The sequence below is a fragment of the Lonchura striata genome, chromosome 35 (genome assembly GCF_050655825.1).
Source record: "Lonchura striata isolate lonStrDom1 chromosome 35, ASM5065582v1, whole genome shotgun sequence".
In the NCBI taxonomy this organism is placed as follows: Eukaryota; Metazoa; Chordata; class Aves; order Passeriformes; family Estrildidae; genus Lonchura; species Lonchura striata.
The window spans coordinates 6,390,091-6,409,923 of record NC_140737.1 but is presented as its reverse complement, the minus strand read 5'-3'; the positions used below and the strand labels follow the sequence as shown (position 1 = coordinate 6,409,923).

The window sequence follows — 19,833 nt, the reverse complement described above, 5'->3', positions numbered from 1 at the left end:
GCACTGACGCGCTAACGAGGGGCAGGAGAAGTGAGGCTCCTGGGCTTCCCGCAGAGGCGGAGGCACGGGGGGCGCAGGGCCGGGAAAGCCGTGGCGGGAGGCGCGGAGAAGTTTGTTTGTGTGGGCAGCTCAATCCCGGCTCGGCCCGGGCCCGTGCCGGGGCTGTTCCTCATCTCCGGCTTTCCCCTCACGCAGCCCGGGGGCGCCGAGAGCGCGGGGCGAGGCGGGGCCGTGCGCAGAGCCCGCCCCGAGCTCGCTGCCATTGGCCGCCGGTGCCGTCAGTCGCGGTTGCGGCGCGCTGATTGGTGGGAGCGGGGCGCGGCGCGGCCCCGGCGGCGGGCTGAGGGCGGCCGTGGCCGCGCAGCGCCGCCATTGGCCGAGCGGCTGTGCGGGCCCGGCAGCGGCGGCAGCGGCCGGAGCGCGGTGAGGCGGCGGCGGCGGAGCTCGGAGGCGGCCCCGGCGCAGGTGGGAGCCGCGCTGGGCTCTGCGGGGGCTCGGGGCCGGCTGCGGGCGGAGGGGGCGGCAGGGGGCTCCCGCGGCTCGCCGGTGCCGTGTCCGGCCCGTGCCGGCCCCGGGCCGAGGGCGCTGCGGGAGCGGCTGCCCGCGGTCTCCTTCCCGCCGGGGCCGGGCAGGAGCCGCTGCCGGAGCAGCGCTGGCTCGGCCCGGCTGCTGTGGGTAGGACAGAGGGGCTGCCCCGCGGCCGGGAGCGGGCGGGGAAATTCCCGTCGCCGGAGGTTTGTGTGCCCGGAGGAGAGCGAGGAGTCCTGTCAAAGTGACTTTATTGCCGAGCAGGGGCAGAGGCCGTGGGGCATTTGCCGTGCGCTCTCTGCCGTGCTTGTAGTCCGCAGCCTCCTTTTTATCCTCATCTTCCCGGCCGCATCTCCCTCTGCCTTTGCCCACCGGCTGAGTTCCTTGGAAGGTTCCGACTTCCCGATGCGCCTGGAGCCTGTCCTCGTTAATGTGCACCCTCCTTTTGTAGAACAGCGGATATTCATGGCTCTGTTAAGTCTTTGTTCTTCTCCTCGAAGTTCGGGAATGTAGCGGGACTTTGAGCACTCTCTGGGTCAATTTGTAACATTTATTGGGACTGATGGTTTCTCTCGTTACTTTCTTCTCTACAAGTGCCTGGCCCTATCTCCAGGCAGATTCACTCCTTGACTCTGTTTTGTTCTTCCCGGGCCCTCTTTGGTTTTGGGATTATTCTCGGTGTCCTCATTCCCTGTCCTTTTGTAGCCGTTTGTGGATCAGGAGGCCTGGCTGCCACCTGCATGCCCTGGCTCAGCTGCTGGATGAGCTGCACTGCCAAGGTGTGGAGCATGGTAAAAAGATGAGAGTTGCTGCAGCACAGAAGAGGAGAAGCAGCATTCGTTTGACCCCTGGTCTGCTGGGGAGCCGGGGAACCGTGTCCCATTCCCATCCTTTCCATGTTTGGACCAATACATAAAGTGCTCTCCTATTTCCTTTGTTATCTTTTTTAGCAGTTTTCTCTTGTCATGTCTTTGCCAACAGCAGTTTGAGCCACTTTGTTTCCCCCAGACTCCTGTTTTTTCTGCTAACAGATAATCTGATCCGATCCCCTGGTGAAATGTTGTGTTTCTCATTTCAGTGGCTTGGTCGGCAGGAAGGTCAGGAGCTGGAGCTGTCTGGTTGGTTCTTATTCCGAGGACAGCTTGTAATTTAATGATGCCATTGAAATAATAAATGGGTTCTCTGTGTCCTGATATGAATTGATTCAGGTCCCAGGGGCTGGCCCATGGTGTTGTAGGATTTGTTCTGGTGGCCCTTCAATTCTTTTGCCCATTTTTGGGTGTTCCCTCCATCCGGGGCTGCGTCAATTGACTGCTTTTTTCTAATTACATCATCAAATACTTGAATTCCAGCTGATTTCCCTGAACTTGTTATAGCAACAACCCCAGTGCTCTGATACACCCTGTACAGCACATACAGTGACAGAAGGTGTTGCAGTGGGCAGAGGGATGATCCCCCCCTTATTTTAGTGAAGTTTTCACAACATTCTCCATTTGCTGTTTCCCTTTGCAGCTTCAGCCATTTCTGTTGCAGAGTCAGAGATCCTCAGCATGGGCTCTGCCTTCAGCTGTGCAGATTCCATCTGTGCAAGCAGGCAGAGCTTGGGGTGAGGGGCAGAGGGAATCAGCCAATTCCTGCCCCAGGCAAGAAGAGCCAGGTACATTGTCTCCACTTCGCCCCTGCAGTGTTAATTTGCATTTCTCAAGCTCCTTCTGGGTGCCTGGAATGCAGCTTCTCTTCCAGAGGAGCTTCAGCAGCCTCACGTGTGCCCCCCCCCACAACCTGCCGCTTTATTTTTTTTTCCTTCAAATAATCCGTTTAGTATTTGTGACTTAAAGGGTCACCTTTAAATCTCTTCTAGTTTTGCAAAATGCTGCCTAAAGGTGAACGTTGAAAAACCCAGACCAAAATTTTGGTATCTCTTACAGAAACATACACAAAAAAATTCCAAGGCAATTCAGTTCTTTTCTACTTCTCCTTGGAGTAAAAATTCATTCTCACATCCCTGACCCAAACATAACTGGCAATATTGAAGTGGGATTATTACAAAAAAAATACTCTAATTCTCTAAACTTTGCATTGGAACTGCAGGAAAAAGAAAAACTCCACCAATATGTTTAGTGTTAGAGTCAAGGCATTCCTTGATTCTGGCCAGGATGTGCAACAGAAATCATTCCATCCCCACACAGCCCGGGTGTGCAAAGAAAATTGTTCCATGACACGTGGGTTTTAGATTTTTCCCAAACTTGATACAGTCTAAATGCATTGGTTTAATGTTTTGTAGTTTCGAGTTGTGCAGTTTTTAGTGTTTGGTTTCCTGTTGGACCCGGATTTCTTTGCTTGTGCTGTTAATGAGGTGGGAAGTGCTGGATTTCCTTCTCAGCCTTTTGCAGACCAGGTGTCTGCAGCCCTGCCGGGGGCAGTGTCTGGGGTAGGTGTTGGTTGCTGTTTGCTGCTGGGGTTGATGTTTTGCTGCTGGTCGTTATCTTTGTGGGTGTCTTTCGGGCCATTCCCAGTGTGTTGAGGTGTTAAACTCATCTCCACTGAGTGGTGTAACATCCCTTAACAAAACCTTTAACATTTCTTTCCCAAGGCCAAGGCAAAGCAAGCCTGAGTAGAGAAATCAAAGGTTAACAATGTTCAAGTCTATGAGCTGGTCTATTTTCCATGGATGCACTGGCAGGCAGAGCAGTGTGTGAGTGTGAGTGAGAGCCAGAGTGGAATTGTCCCGGTGTGTCCCCAGCAGCTGTGGCAGTGCAGGCCCAGCGAGCACTGAAGCTGCAGCAGTGGCAGCAAGGGCTGGCCCCGGTGGCTGGAGCTGCCCAAGGAGGGTGGCCAGGCCGAGGATTTCAGCAGAGGAGGTGTGGGCAGGCCCAGGGCCTTGCCCCGCTGTGGAGCCCTGGCTGCTGCTGCGCTGCCTTCAGTGCAGGCTCAGGGGGGCCTCCCATCCTCCTGCTGCAGGCGGGAAGTGCAAATCTCCGGGGCTGCAGAGACCTGGAGCCCAGGCTGAGGGGTCCCCCCGTGTTCAGCTGTGCTGGCGGCTGTTTCTGGCCTCGGGGCCCCTTGGCATGGGCCACGCCACTTGGCCACCAGTGGTGCTGCTTTGCACTCCTTAGGCAGAGCCCATGTCCTGCTTGGATGTTGGCAGCAGCAAAGTGCCAAGGCAGGCTCTGTGCCAGCCCAGCTTCCTGGGGGAGAGATTGCACCAGAGACAGGATTCTGGCCACAGACTGCTTTAAATGTGCATCCCTTATCTCCACCCTGCACTAGGTGGAGAATTCCCAGCGTAAGGAATTCCTGATATCAATTGCAAGGGGAAATAATCGAATATCTGCCCTGGGTCTGGCTCTTCTTCTTGCCCAAGCCAATGGCAAAAGCCGTACCCATGGCATCTTGGTTTCTATCCCCAGCTTCCAAAGGTGTTTCTTTCTTTCCCCATTCATTTTTTGTACTCAGCCTGAGCTCTGGGGTTGCCAGGGGTATGGAGGTCCCATTGTATTCCTAAAGCTGCCATAAGCCCCTGGAGGATCTTTCCTGTAAAATGAATTCTGCTCTCTGAGTCTGTTTCTTCCACAGTCACTTTTCTTGAAATTATGTCTTTTAGAAATACCCTAATAAGTGATCCAGTGGTTGCTGAGCAATCAGAATTGCTTTTGCCCCCCTGTTAGGTGAGATGGTGTCACCAGAAGATATTGAAGCCTTCCTGCTCAGGGCATTTCAGTGCCAGGCTCTTAGAAGCACACACAGCTGTGCTGGTTGAGCTGACCGTGGGGGGGTAACCTGCACTTTGTCTGATTCCCTTTCCTCAATAACAGTGTGTCTTGGAACTCTTTTCCCTTCTGCTGCCCTTGAAGAGCCATCCACAAAGACATTTTCTGCCTCAGGCGGGAATGTCTCCTGAGTCTCCCCCAGGCTGGGTCTGGAGCTGTGTCACTTGAATGCAGTGCTGGGTTTCTTCCCAGCCCCTCTGTGGGCTGTTCAAACAGGAGGCTGGGTTAAACCCTTCCCCTGTCCTCAGTTCTGAATCCTCCTGTGCCACTGAACAAGTTTCACACTGTAATAACCGAGCACTGCTCATCCATTGCGAGGCTCTTTTGGTTATCAAAGCTTGAACTTGATGGCAGACTGGAACAGTTGGAGATCTGTTGTCATCAGGTTTTGGGCCTCGGTTCCCGTTGAAGCTGTGGCTGCACAATTCTGCAGACAATGAGGCCACTCTGGCCACTGGGTGAAATATTTTGGCCCAAGGATTCCTTTGGCATGGCCCTGTTTAACATTCACCTACAATTCCAATTTCTTTTCTGAGTCTGGAAGAGCCCCAGCTGAGGAATCAATATTTATAGTTGTTCATTTTCTCAAGTTTTTCTCACTTTCTCCTTTCCATACCACAGCATGAAAGCTGTCTGGGTTTAAAAAGTCCTACAATGCTCTGGCTGGAACATAGAATCCTCAATCCAGGTTGTGTATTTGTGTTTTAATTCTCAGAATTGTTGCAGCTCGTTTTGGTCTTTTCCTTATTTTAGTTTACTTCTTTACATCTGAAATTGCCTAGACTCTCTCTGGGTCAATCCTTCAGTCAAATTATGTCCCATATATTTAACCTTTTTCTTCACCATTTGTAGTTTTTTTTCAAATACTCAAAATACGACTTTTAGCCAGAAAATTCAGCCATTTCAGAGGGGCTTTGTCTACCACTTGTTCTTGTCCTCCTCATTGGAGCCATCTGATTCCTTGAGTGCAGGATAGGAGTGCTGTAGGGAGACATCCCTGGCTCCCAAAGCCCTGCCTTTAGCAGGGACTCCATACCAGGCTGTGAGCCCTTCCTTCCCTCCCCTGGAACAGGGTGTTGCTTTTAGACACCACTTGTCCTGGTTGCTTGCAAGAGGCTCCACATCAAATTTTCCGTCTTTCCATGGGGCTGCCCAAACCTCTGGGTTCCCTTCAGCACAGGCCTTGCCAGACATTTGACACAAAGGTACAGCAGCAATAGTCTCTGTATCACCTTTTACAATATTACAATGCCACCATCAAATTCCTTCCTAGTTAATAACAATCAGAGTAGGAAGAAAAAGAAATTAGTTTATTTCAAACCGATTCTCTTCAGCTCCTAATAGTGATTGAACAAATGACACCAGCTCAACTTTCCCATTTATTCCCTTAATAATTAAACATTCCTTTACAATTTTCCCCCCCTTAGGTGTAAGATTCAGAGTGGATGGAGAGGCCCCTGTGTCCATCAGGAGAGGCCTCCTCTGGATGCAGACCCAGCCTGAATGTTCTCCAGGGCTCCAGTGTGGTGGGTCCCCGGTGGGATGGGAGCTCAGAGAGCCCTGACAATCCATGTCCATGCAGGGGTGGACTTGCTGCTGCTGAGGGTGCTGCTGTCTGTGCTTGCAGTGTCCTTGTGGGCTGCAGCTGGAGCCCTGACTCCTTCCCAGGGGCTTGTAGGAACTCTGCCATGGCCTTTGCCTTCAGCTTGGCCTTTTGCTCATCCCTTCTTGCCTTCAGCTGCTGTGCCTTTGTGCCCAAGTGCTGCAGGGCCTTCTTGTGCCACTCCTGCAGCCCCGGTCACTGCCTGTGGGTGCTCATCCTCTGAGAGCTGCTGAGCTTTCTGCAAAACCTTTCCTTTCTGCAGGGACCCAAAGCAAATCCTGAACAGCAAATCCTGATCCTTCCATGTGCACTCTGCATTTCCCAGGTGTTCCTTTGTTTTCCCCGTTGTGCTCAGGGTCCCTGCCCAGCCCGTGTGGCAGAGCCGGTGCCTGTCCTGCCGCAGTGTCCAAAGGCGGCCCCCCCGGCGGGCAGGGCCGGCAGCTCCCCGGGGCCGGGCAGCGGCCGGGGCGTCCCGCAGCCTCCTGGGGGCCGGGGGCCACTGCCGGCCCTGCCCGGGGCTGGTGGGGTCAGGCAGCGCCCGGCGCTGAGCCCCGGCTGCCCCACAGCCCCGGCCCGGCCCCGCAGCTCCCCACAGGCCCCAGCCCGTGCTCCCGGTGCCGCACCTCTGCGCCCGGTGCTGCCGCTGCCACCGCAGAGAAACCCCTGGCATCCTGACCTCCTGCTTTTCCTGTCTGGGCAACTGGGACTTCAAAATAGTAGCTGGCAAATTGTGAGGTTAAGACTCTGTGGAAAAACATCCCAATCCAGAGTATTTTTCTGTTCCTCCTCTTTGCCATCATCCTTTTTCTTACCACATAGATTCCTCCTGCTGCTTCTTGCCTGAACTATATTTTTGCACGCTCCCCTTCACCTGATTCCTTCCCAGCACACCAGCACCATCCATCCCCTGTTGTCCAAATGCCTTCTCCACTTCCTCTGCATTCTCCCAAGGGACCCTTCAGAGATATTTTGGGATCATCATCCCTTTGGCCAGGACCCCTTCCTGGCTTTCCCTTTTCTCCCCTCCATGGGTGCCCTGCCATGTTCACTCCCCGAGGATCCCAGGGCACTCACTGATGAGATTTTCAGTGCTCTCTACCTTCTGACTCTTCACAGACCCCCTGATGTGTCACTCGTCTGTCTCCTGGTCACTCCCGGGTCCCCAATCAATCCCCGGTGCCGCTGCCAGCCAAGGGAGCCGATCACCCAAAGTGGGTGAGGCACCTTCAGCTGCACTCCCTGCCGGCCGCCCCAGATGGTGGAAGGAATTCCGAATGGGCCGCAGGTTGTGCAGAAAAACTGACATCAGCAGAGAATTCTGTCCACAGAGCAGAGAGACGAATCTTATAAAATAATTTATTTCCTGAAAATGGGAAAGAGTAGGGGACAGTCCTCATGGGATCTCTCCAATTGTTTGAGGACACAGCTTCCTTTTCATCCTAATTCTCCTGGCCACATCTCCCTGTGCTTTCCCCATTGGCTGAAGTACTTGGGAGGTACAGACTTCCCAATCCACCTATTACATACCCACCTTTATATACTCCATGCTTTCATATAGCAAACGATATTCATGGCTCTGTTAAGTCTTGTTCTTCTGGAAGTTCATGAATAGAGCAGAACCTTGGCTGAGCAGCAGTCTGTGTCATCAATTAATAACATTTCCTGAAACCGATGGCTTCTCCTGTCACTTCCTTATGAACAGGTCCCTGGCCCTATCTCCGAGCAGCTTCAGAGCATCTGTTTGTAAAGACACTTTCCTGTTGTTCCTTCCATGGGGTCCCCCGTTTGTGGGACATCCCCCCTGGAGCAGGGTGTCCCCTCTGTGCTGCAGCCCCAGGGCTCGGGCAGAGCTCAGCCAATCAGAGCCCGCGGCGCTGATGACTCACCAGTTGCCAGGCAGACTCGCAGCTCCCCGCGTTCCCCACCTGGACCCACCTGCGCCCCCCCTCGGCCCCATGGCCCCGCGAGGGGAATTTGGGGAGGTGGGAGTGGGGCAGCGCCAAGGCCGGGCCCCCCCGCGCTGTCCTGGCGGGAGCGGCTGCAGTGGGGACCGAGTGCGGGCGGGAGCGGCCGAGAGCCCAGCGCTGCCCCAGCCCGACCTGCCCCAGCTCCATCCCTGCCCCTGCGCTGGGATGCTGTGGGTGTGGGGGGAAGAGGGAGCCGGCAGTGGGTGCTGGGCCTGGGGGCAGGAGGAGAAGGGAAGGAGAAGCAGGCTTGAGGAACAGAATGGTCAAACGATGGATGTGGCAGGAGAAGATGGCATTGTGGAGGAGAAGGAAGCATTGCAGGAGGAAGAGGAGTGTGAGGAAGAACAGAGACACAGGAGGAGGAGGAGGAGGAGGAGCAGAAAGAGGAAGCAGCAGAAGGTTCCACCCCTCCCTGTGTCTGCAGCCTCCCCCCAGCCCCAGGAGTGCTGCTCCCCCCACATGCAGCAGGTGACTGTGGAGGGGGATCCACAATTTTCACGGGGTGAATCTTGTTGTTTCTGAGCTTTCTTGGGCTAAATGTTGGTGCTTTGGTTTTATGTGGCAGCTGAATCTTCCTGTTTTGGAGGAGGTTTTTGCTGACTTGTGATGTTTGGGGAGTTTTTGATCTGTGTCTTGAAGTTTGTGGGATTTTTGGGCTGAATCTTGGTGTTTTGGAGGTTCTTACAGACACAAGATTCCCAATGACTTCCTGGGATGAACTTGGGCAAGGAGGAACCTCCAGTCCAAGGTGCTCTTCTCTTGTTTTTTCCCCAAACCAGGAGTTTTCATTTCCAGGCCGTGGCTGGATGGAGGAGGAGGAAAAGCCCCGGAGATGCTGCAGGAGGAGGAGCTGCAAACCCAGCCCAGGGAGCTGCGGGGAGGAAAGAGCCCCCTGAGCCAGGAAGGCGGGCGGAGTTCCAGGCGGAGCTCGGAGCTGGTGCAGAAGCCTCATGGCAGGGAGAAGCCCCACAAGTGCTTGGAATGTGGGAAGGGTTTCAGCTGGAGCTACCACCTGATCGAGCACCAGAGGATCCACACTGGGGAGAGGCCCTACGAGTGTGGGGAGTGTGGGAAGAGGTTTCGGACCAGATCCCATCTCCTCAGTCATGAGCGGATTCACACAGAGGAGAGGCCCTACCACTGCCCCGACTGCGGGAAGGGCTTCAAGGACAACTCCAACCTCACCATGCACCGGCGCATCCACACCGGGGAGAGGCCCTATGAGTGTGGGAAGTGTGGGAAGGGTTTCAAAAACATGTCTGGCCTGATGGTGCACCAGGTGCTCCACACTGGGGAACGGCCCTATGAGTGCTTGGAATGTGGGAAGAGCTTTGGGCGGAGCTCACACCTGAGAAGACACCAGGGCATCCACACTGGGGAGAGGCCCTACGAGTGTCCCCAGTGTGGGAAGAGGTTTCATACCAGCTCCAATCTCCTCCTCCATGAGCGGAGTCACACAGAGGAGAGGCCCTACCGCTGCCCCGACTGCGGGAAGGGCTTCAAGCACAACTCCAACCTCACCGTGCACCAGCGCATCCACACCGGGGAGAGGCCCTACGAGTGTGGGAAGTGTGGGAAGAGCTTCTCCAGGAGCTCTCACTTGACCCAGCACCAACGGAGGCACCACTAAGGGAAGCCCTGTGAGTGCCCCGAGTGAGGGAAGAGCTTGGAGTGAGGGAAGAGAGTGAGGGAAGAGCTTGGTGTGCTGCTGCAGCTCCATCCCCCATGGGAGGATCCGGGATGGATGATCCCCAGTGACCCCCGTTGGGCAGAGCCCTGGTGCCCCCATATGGGGAATAAAACAGAGAGTAAAGCAATGGAGCTGATAAAGGGGCCCGATATCTGAGGCCTGACTGAGCAGAAACTGTGGGAGACACAGACACAGTTTCAGTCTCCCTGGGCAAGAAGACTGACCAAGCAACATGGTGTGAGACTTTGTGATAAGATAAATGCTCCCAGGTTACTGGATGTCACCAAGAATGTGTAACCAATGGGAAATTGTTACCAAAAACAGAGCCCTCTATAAGCACCATACAAGTCAATCCCTGTATAAACACCTGGTACACTCAATAAAATTGGCTTTGGTCTAAACTCGGATGTCCCCGTCTCTCCATGGTGGATAACCCTGTTGTGGGTGATCCCCGTTGGGTGGGGGAAGGTGCTGGAGGGATTTCTTTCCCTTCTCCTGGTGCTGCCGTGGTTTGGTTGGTAATAAATTCCCTCCCTGTGCCCAGGCCGGGTCTGTTGTCCCCGTGCCGGTGCTCGGGGCGGGATCTCTCCCGTTCCTTCTCCGCACTGCCGGGCCTCTCCTCAGCCAATGAGAGAACGCGGTGGAGAAGAGTCAGCCAATGAGAGCGAGCGGGGCTGATGACTCACCAGTTGCCGGGCAGACCCGCAGCAGGCAGTGTTCCCCACCTGGACCCGCCCTCCCTGCCCAGGGCCGGCCCCGCCGTGGGGTCCCCCCAAGTCCCTCCCCAGTGCCCCCATGAACTGGGCTGGGTTTAACTGGGAAGCTTTACTGGGAACACTGGGAGCAGGGGGCAGGGCCAGAGTGACAGCAGGGCTGGGGGGACACTCGACCCCCCCAAAATCAGCGTGGGGATAGAGCTGGGAAGGTCCTGGCTCGGCCCGAGGCCACGGGGAGCAGCTGCGGCCGCCGGCGTCTCAGGAGCTCTGTGGGCAGAGAAAGGGGGGTGACATCGGGCTGGCGGCCCCGGGGAGCACACACATTCCAGAGGAGGGGGGACACGACACACGGGACCCCCCAGACATTCTTGCGCAGGTAGAACCCGATCCCCAGTGCCAGGAAGACAGAGCCCAACTCGGGTGTCTCCAGTTCCTGTCAGCATCTTGCTGCGGCAGCATCCAGCAGCATCTCTGGGTGGTCCGCAGGGGTCAGGATCTCCCAAAAACTCTCACAGACACCCTGGCCCCTCCAAGCACCCTCCAGGTCACTCCCAGCCCACTTAGGATCCCCTGAAACCTCCCTCTTGATCCCTTCCTGACCTCCCCTGGACCCACCAAAGCCCCTCCTGTCACTCACAGGATCCCACAGCCTTCTTATAGTCACCCCCACTGTCCCAGGACCCCCAAATCCTCTCCCAGTCTCTTCCCAATGCCCACCAGGACCCTCAGAACCCCATCCCACCCTCCCCAGTATCCTTCAAACCCCTTCTTAGCCCTTCCAAACCCCCAACCTCATCTCCCAGTTGAAACCAGGCTCTCTCCAACTCCCTCCCAGTTGCTCCCAGCACATCCCAGTGGCTCTCGCAGCGCCCCCACTTCCTCCCCCATACCCCAGTTCCGGCTCACAGGTTGTTCCAGGCTGATGTTGTTGGCAGGTGAAGGTGAGCCCGGCCCGGGTTGGGGTTTCCAGCAGCACCAGGAGCTGGTGGGTCCAGTCCCCGTTGGGGACCACGTTGGTCGCCACCACAGAGAGCTCCTGCTGGCCCTGGAACCACCTCAGCTGGATGGGAGCAGGCGGCCGGGGCTGGGCTGGGAGCTCGAGGGCAGCAGAGAGATGGACACGCTGGGGGGCACTGGGAGAGAGTGGGTGTAATAAATACAAAGGTCATTGTTCATCAAAATGAGTGTTAAAGGAGACAAGAATTTGAACTGAGTAGGGAATGCAACTAGCATAGAAGACTGTATATCTAATTATATACAAGTTTCGTTTTAGGCCAAGGACAATCTGCAAGGAAGATGAGGAGCCTTCATTCCTGCAACCTCCAAAGGCAGAAAAAAAGACCCCCAGCGACCAATTGCACCTGTGCAGAGTGCATCGAGAGAAAATACGTCAACTGGGACGTATAAAACCAAAAAGGTCAAAGGGGGAAGGTGCTCCGTGGCAGAGCAGAGGCTCCCCGGCTGCCCCGCGCTGTTCTTTTGCTTAATACCGCTTGCTTACTAAATTCTTGTTAATTGATTTATCTATAATTAGCCTCCCCAGTTGAATTTGTCCGTAACAAATTTGGTGCCGTGACTCGGATAAGGGCGACCGGGTGGGAATTCCTAATCAGGGAGGCGCCCCGCTGCCTCTGCAGCGGCCCTGGTGCAGGCTTTTCCTTCCCAGACCCTTACCGACAAACCCAAATTCGGTATTGAGCACAAGGGATACCGGTAACCCCGTAATCTTTGTGCACGAAGCCGGGCGAAGACGCAGGACAGCGTGAGTATAAAAGTGGGGATCCGCTGGGTTGGGCTGGGATCCCAGGACATAACGCGTGAGACGTCCTTGTAGGACGAGGCACGGGCAGAGCTCTGAGTAGTGCGGTTTGCAGAGCCCGCGAGGGGCTGGGCACCAACAGGGGCCGCGAGTGTGTGTGTGCCTGAAGGTGTCCTGGGAGATGGGACAGAGGAAAAGCAAGCCCTCTGCTTCCATGGGGACGGGGACCCCGGTAACGCTTCCCCAGATGCCCCCTGACAGTCCGTTAGGTCTAATGATAAAATCTTGGGATGAATATCCTTCAAGGAAAGGGAAGGCTAGGGCAAAAATGATACATTATTGTATAAAAGAATGGGGAGGAAAACACATCTGTAGTGATAATTTGTTTTGGCCAGTGGTTGGAAACTTCAAGGTCTGGATTTACCAGGCATTAAACATTTATGTAAACTCTAGAGAACCTTTTGATATGGAAGAGAGCAAGTATGCTGCTCTCTGGATAGTGGGGGAAACAGGAGCAAAACCTTTTGCCTTAAGCACCCAGGGAGGGAAAAAGAAAAATAAAAAGCCTGAGGAAGTTCCAACTGCACCCCCTCTACCATACATACCTCCTCCTCCTCCACCCCCACCAGCACCACCCACAGTCTACCCCGATTTAGATCAAGGGGGAGATTTTGATAACCAAGAGGTAGAAATCCCAGAGCCGGTCCCTGAGGAAATCGCTGTGTTACTCGTAGTCTAACAAGGGGGGAAAGAGAAAGGGAAGGGCAAGCTCTATATCCATGAAGGGAAGTAGCTTTGGGAATGATCCCTAACCCCAGTGCTGGTCAGCAGGGACAACCAACCCAAATTCTGGGAATAGGTTATGTGGAGGTACCTCTCAGGAGATGTGAGGGAGTTCAAGAAAGAAATGGGAGCATATGGGCCAAATCTTAAAGGAATTTTCTGACCCTATAGCCTGGGACATCCCATGTGAGCAAATTCAGAATCCAGCTGAGGTGGCAAAGTACCTGAAATATAAATGCCATGATAAGTCTAAGGAGAAAAAGATCATTGCAGCAAGCTGGGCCCTGGCATGTGCTTATCACACCCTGCTAGATACTGTAGGGCAGCAGACAGAGGAAGGGGGGCAGGGAGATAAATCAGCAGCGATCCCAGTCACTCAGGCTGCAGCCAACAGCCCCGGCTGGAAGCCAGCAGCTAAACCAGACAGTGAGCCTAAGCCAGCAGCTAAACCAGACAGGGAGCCTAAGCCAGCAGCTAAACCAGACTGTGAGCCTCAACCAGTGGCTGTTGCTATGAGCACAATGGGCCACTAATACCTCAGGCCATCAGGGCAGAGATGCCACCTACAAGTGGGCACGAGACCGAGGGGTGGATCTAACCATGGACAGTATTTCTCAGGTGATCCATGACTGTGAGACCTGTGCTGCCATCAAACAGGCCAAGCGGGTGAAGCCCCCGTGGTATGGTGGGCGGGGGTCCAAGTACAAGTATGGGGAGGCCTGGCAGATTGACCACATCACACTGCCCCAGACACGCCAAGGCAAGAACTACGTGCTCACCATGGTAAAAGCCACCACAGGATGGTTGGAAAGCTACCGTGTGTCTCATGCTACAGCCCGTAACACCATCCTGGGCCTTGAAAAGCAGGTCCTTTGTAGGCATGGTACCCCTAGGAGGATTGAGTCAGACCATGGGACTCATTTCAAGAACAGCCTTATCAACACCTGGGCTAGGGAACATGGCATTGAGTGGGTGTACCACATCCCAAACCATGCACCAGCTGCAGGCAAAGTGGAGAGGCACAATGGACTGTTAAAAACCACCTTAAAAGCATTGGGTGAGGGATCTTTCAAAAATTGGGAGCAACATTTAGCAAAGGCCACCTGGTTAGTTAACAGCCGAGGTTCCACCAGTCGAGCAGGTCCTGCCCAGTCTGAGCCCCTGAATATAGTAGATTGAGATAAAGTCCCAGTGGCACATGCCAGAGGTTTGTTAGGGAAATCAGTGTGGATCAATTCTGTCTCGAGTACAGACAAACCCATTTGTGGGATTGTCTTTGCTCAGGGACCAGGTTGTACATGGTGGATAATGCAGAGAGATGGAACAACACGATGTGTACCTCAGGGGGATCTGATTGTGGGGTGAGACTCATGTGCAAATATCACTGTTTGCTGGATGTTACTGCCAGTGTCTGTACATGAAAACACACAGACATGAGACAGAAGGAAATGTGTAAGTGTCAAAGGTTTGAGCAAGTGAAATAGAAGGAAATGTGTAAGTGTCAAAGGTTTGAGTAAATGAAAGAAGTTTTTACTTGATGAAGTTTATACATGATGTTGAAGATATGGAGATAAGGGGTGGAATGTCCGAGGGTGATGTTATGGTGTTTGTATCTCCAATCGTGGGTTCTGTTCATGTTTGATATTCTGTTCTGTGCTCTCAGAACTGACTCTGAAAGTGAAGGTTTGTTTTGCCTTGTTATCAGCCGGCTCACCTCCCCCCATGCTCTGCTGTCTAGAAGAGGCCAGTGCTGGCTGGCTTGCTTTGCTTTCCTTGGTGGCTTTTGCTTGCTTTGCTTTGCTTTTTTTGCTTGCTTCTGCTTTTGCCTTTTCTTCCTAGTTAGTTTAGCTGAGCAGTCCAGTTCTTTCCCTGGACTGTTTCTTTTCCCTTTCCCTTTCCTGAATACCATCCAACCTGCTCTGGACTGGGACCTGGGAACCCCGAGGAGCACCGGGAGCCTGCGCTCTGTGATCTGCAGCAGCCATCCCCAGTGCCCAGAACAATCCCCAGTGCCCAGACCCGGGCGACCACCCCCAGGAGAGACTTTCTGGATTTGTCATCTCTGCAGAGTGGTGAAAGAGTTTTGTTGTCATCTGGTGTTGTTCATTCTTTTAGTGCTGGGAAGGGTTTTGTTTGTTAAATAAACAGGTTCTTTTCCACTTCTCTCAGAGAAAATTCTTCCCGAATCAGGTGGGTGGGGAGGGGCCATGGGGGTTTGTTTTCTGGGGGCTCCTTCCAGAGGTTTTTCTCCCAAATTGGCCCTAAACTAGGACAAATATTTTGCTGCCCATTTCGTGTCTGGAGAGAGTGAAAAAAAAAAACAACCTGTTCTAATCATATTTTGGTTCCAATTACTTTGTGTTAGTATGGAGCAGTTACTGGCTATGTTGTTTGAATTCATAGTGTCTTTTAGAGTGCAGGCCTGTATGTGTTTCTGGTCCCTAGGGTTTTTTGAGATCTTAATCCCTCTATGGTCCCTAGGTTTATTTTCTTATTCAGGAATTGCTCCGGTATTGTCCCTAATATGTAGTTTTTGTAGTAGAAGGGCACTGACCAGAATATCCATTGGGCTGGGCTTGGGTGTCATGGCTTTCAGGGGTTTATGAAGGTGCTGAAGTCTGTTCCAGGAATGCATGGCTCATGGTCATGGTTGTGCAGCCAGTTTGTTAGAGGGGAAGCAGGGGTTGAGGCTTTTCAGCCGTTGCTTTCCTTCTTCTCCTCTGAATCTCTAAGCTCCCTATTAGAGAATGTTCCATTTCCCCTGACTGTTAAAGAGACCATCTTTAATGTGTTTAATCTGGTAACCTTTCTCTCTACAGTCTGCAGTCTCTCTAGAATGAGGGCTGAGATTTCTAGAGGGGCTGAAGAGACCCCTGACCCAGGAGTAGACCCAGGTGTGAGAAATCCTGAGTGGTGTGGGAAATGGGGGAGACGGGAATTGGCACATAGACCGTTTCCCCACATTCAAATAGATTTTACTGATTTGCCTAAAGTAGGAAGGTATAAACACTTATTGGTGATAATAGATCACTTGACTCACTTTGTAGAGGCATTCCCTACCTCCAGGGCAACTACACAAACAGTAGTAAAAATACTATTAGAAGAGATAATCCCCCGCTATGAACTAGCAGAAGTAATAGACTCAGACAGAGGGCCACACTTTGCCTCCAAAATAATTAAAGAAATAGTTACAGCTCTAGGAACAAACTGGCAATATCATACACCCTGGCATCCACAAAGCTCAGGTAAAGTGAAAAGGGTAAATGGGAAAATTAAGAAACAACTAACTAAATTGATGTATAAAACACAATCATCCTGGGTAAAAATGTTTGCCTTTAGCCTTGTTAAATATAAGAACTCAGCCCAGAACCTATATTGGAATTTCTCCATTTGAAATGCTTTATGGGATGCCTTATGACATGGATTCTCCTACAGATCACCCTGAAATAAGTAATCAACAAATTAACCAATCTGTCATGCAACTTGTGAAGGCTCGGGAAGGGCTTAGAAGAACCGAGTTACTAGTGTAACAACCTCGTTTAGACCTAGCAATCCATAATATAAATCCAGGTGATAAGGTGTTAATAAGAAACCTAGAAAGAAACCTCACTAACCCCACACTGGGAAGCCCCCTGTGTTGTTTTACTCACTACAGAAACTGCAGTCAGAACCGCCGAGAAGGGGTGGACCCATGCGAGCCGAATAAAGGGAGCGATTCCTGCTGCTGCCCAAGAGCCCTGGAGAATAACCAGCCAGCCCGGGGACCTTAAGGTCACATTTAAATGGACTGAATGGACTCAGTAAGAATTGTACCAACCAGCTGGTAGAGTGAGATATTGGACTATGGATATCCTATAACTAATGATTTTAGAGTATATTGTACAAATAAGGATTGTGGTTGTTACCCTTTTGTATGCTATATTTGTAAAATTTGCAGGAACGGTGGTGGGTCCATAGTTATAGAGACACTCCTCCTAGGGGTATTTGTAAAGGTGTTATCAGTTAGAAAGAGAACTGACAGAGTCAGTCCTAAGGATTGGAGAAGAGAACGGGACCCTACCAAGGGAATCCCAAGAGTGGTGGGAGGTGTTTACTAAGGGGGCCAGACCTGAAAATTGTTGTTTCCACTCCATTGAATCAATTCCCCTAATTGTTCAAATTATCAAAGGGAATTGCTGGAAAACTTTACCTGGGATTCAGTGTGACTCACCACAAGTGAAGGATAAAAGCTGGGAATCATTCAAAAAGAGGCAACAAAAGCAGAGTTTGGGTCCTCCTGAAGAATATCCTTGCTCCGAGAAGATGGTGCGCCTCGCGGCTCAGAGCAACCAAGTTGGCGAGTGAGGCAGAGGGATGAGAAGCGGTGGAGGAAAGAGCCCTCAAATGGGACAATTCAAAGTATTTCAAGAACTGCCTCAAGGATACTGATCTCCCAAGGGTAAAGGTGAGCCCGGCAATAACATGTCAAAACAACCACTGGGAATGGGGAGATAATGACAATCAAACCCTGGGGCAGTTTGGACTCCACCCTTGCTGGCAAATCCTGTTCATATTAGTTATATGTTGTACCTGGCCTGTACAAGGGGATTATGCACACCAGCCATTTAATTGCACTCTGACCAAAACAGACCAAGGGAAAGTTGTTAAGCATAACGCTACCACTGTAGCTCCCATTTTTTTGTTACTAACAAAGACTTGGTAAACTCTATGTGGGGATGGAGTAAACCTGAACTCCAGGCTACCTATTGGTGTCCTAGTTCCAATCCTGGGAGGAGATATTGTCATTATCCTGGGGAATATCTGTGTGGGTATTGGGGCTGTGAAACCATAGCAACTGCCTTGGCTGTCACCCATCCAGATAAACTTTTAAAGGTCTCATGGTACCCTGAGGGGTGCAAAACTCCGGGGTATGGCACTCAAGGAGAAAATCTGTATGAGGGGGATTGCAGGTCCTGTAATATTGTTGTTACTATGTTTAACTTTCAGACCTTACATTTTCAATAAAATCATAGACATTGTAAAAGGAAGACTAGAGGCAGCTCATCTAACACTTATTAGAGATAGGTAGGAAACATTGCCCAGGGACTTAGAAGTAGATGAAACCCTGGTCTTAAGCTACCATGAATTAAAGTGTTTTAATGAACAAATTGGTAAAGAGAAAAAGGGGGTACTGTAATAAATAAAAAGGTCTTTGTTCATCAAAACGAGCGTTAAAGGAGATAAGAATTTGAACTGAGTAGGGAATGCAACTAGCATAGAAAACTGTGTAACTAATTATATACAAGTATAGTTTTAGGCCAGGGACAATCTGCAATGAAGATGAGGAGCCTTCATTCCTATGACCACCAAGGGCAGAAAAAAAGACCCCCCCAGGAACCAATTGCACCGGCGCAGAGTGCATCGAGAGAAAATACGTCAACCGAAAAAGAAAGGGATTATAAAACCAAAAAGGTCAAAGGGGGAAGGTGCTCCGTGGCAGAGCAGAGGCTTCCTGGCCACCCAGCGCTGTTCTTTTGCTTAATACTGCTTGCTTAATAAATTCTTGTTAATTGATTTATCTATAATTAGCCTCCCCAATTGAATTTGTCCATAACACCCCTGGCCCAGCAGCAGGGGACAGGGGACACGGCCTGTCCCCCTGGCCCAGCAGCAGCCCTGTGCCCTGCCCAAGGCGCTCCCAGCAGGGGCTGGGCCCCAGAGGCAGGGGCAGACCCCAGTCCCAGGGCAGCGTTTCTGCCCCGTCCCCTGTCCAGCCCAGCCTGCCCCGTGTGCGCAGTGACCGCTGGCACGGGCTGCCCTGGACACTGTGACCTGCTGGGGACACTGAGAGCTGCCCCGCTGTGACACTGCCCTTGGGATTGCACAGGCACCAAACAAACCCCAGCCAGCACCGCCCCGTGTCATGTCCCAGGCACCGGAGAGCATCAGAGCCAGCCCCGCTCCTGGTGATGTCCCAGGCACCAGGGCACATCCCAGCCCCGCTCCTGGTGATGTCCCAGGCGCCAGGGCACATCCCAGCCCCGCTACTGGGGATGTCCCAGGCCCTACGAGTGTCCCAGGTGTGGAAAGAGCTCATCACACAGCTCAGCCTTGACCCCAAACCAGCAGAGGCACTACGTAGGGGAGCCCTGCGAGTGCCCCAGTGTGGGAAGAGCTCCGTGCGCTGCTCCAGCTCCATCCCCCACGGGAGGATCCGTGCTGGATGATCCCCAGTGAGCCCCGGTGGGCAGAGCCCCGGTGACCCGTGGTGCTGCTGATCCATGTTGGGAAGACACCTGGCTGGGGGGCTCCACATCCTCCTGGCTCCCTGTGGCCTGGATTTTCTTTTCATTTCTCTTTGCCCTTTCAAAACTCTTAAAAGCAGGTAAAAATAAAGATGTTGAGCTAAGACAAGGATGGGGACATGGGAGGGGTCTTGCAGGGGATGTGGAGGATGCTGGGTTTGAGGGACTTGAGGGTTCCTGGGAGGGACCTGGGGGTTGCTCAGGGCTTTGGGCACCCCAGGCTGAGCGGCTCCAGTTGCCCTGGGAGACCCTGGTGGAGGTTCTGGGCAGCTGGTCAAGGACCCCCTGCCCTGGAACTGTCCCCATGTGCCCCATCCCAACGCCTCGTTCCCTGCAGCGGCTGCCCCATTCCTTACTCCCCTTCCATACTCCCCTTGCCCTGCCTGTTCCCGTGTCCCCCCTGTCCCGTTCCCATCCTGCCCCCATCCCAATCCAGACCCCATTCTTGATCCCTGCACCGTATTCCCTGTCCCTGTCCCCATTCCCAGTCCTACGCCCTGTCCCCATTCCCATTCCCTGTCCCCATTCCTGGTCCTTGTCCCCATTCCCTTTCTCCATTCCCATTCCCATTCCCTGTCCCCATTCCCATTCCCTGTCCCCATTCCTGGTCCCTGTCCCCATTCCCATTCCCTGTCCCCATTCCCGGTGAGACATTAATTTTGAAGAATTAAGAATTTTAGGAAAGTTAAGATGATAGTTAAATTAGATGTTGCTGACTTATCGGAAGTAGATA

General features: G+C 52.9%; 1 protein-coding gene across 1 annotated transcript in view; it reads left to right on the top strand.

The window, feature by feature from the left end:
* Window positions 1-6,442: 6,442 nt before the first annotated feature.
* LOC146764316 (uncharacterized) overlaps window positions 6,443-19,833 on the top strand; it is a 198,864-nt gene continuing 185,473 nt past the window's right edge. Inside the window, 1 exon segment of the mRNA XM_085565242.1 lies at window positions 6,443-9,512. Within this exon segment, the coding sequence (XP_085421368.1) occupies window positions 8,701-9,512 (812 nt within the window). The 5' untranslated portion in view covers window positions 6,443-8,700.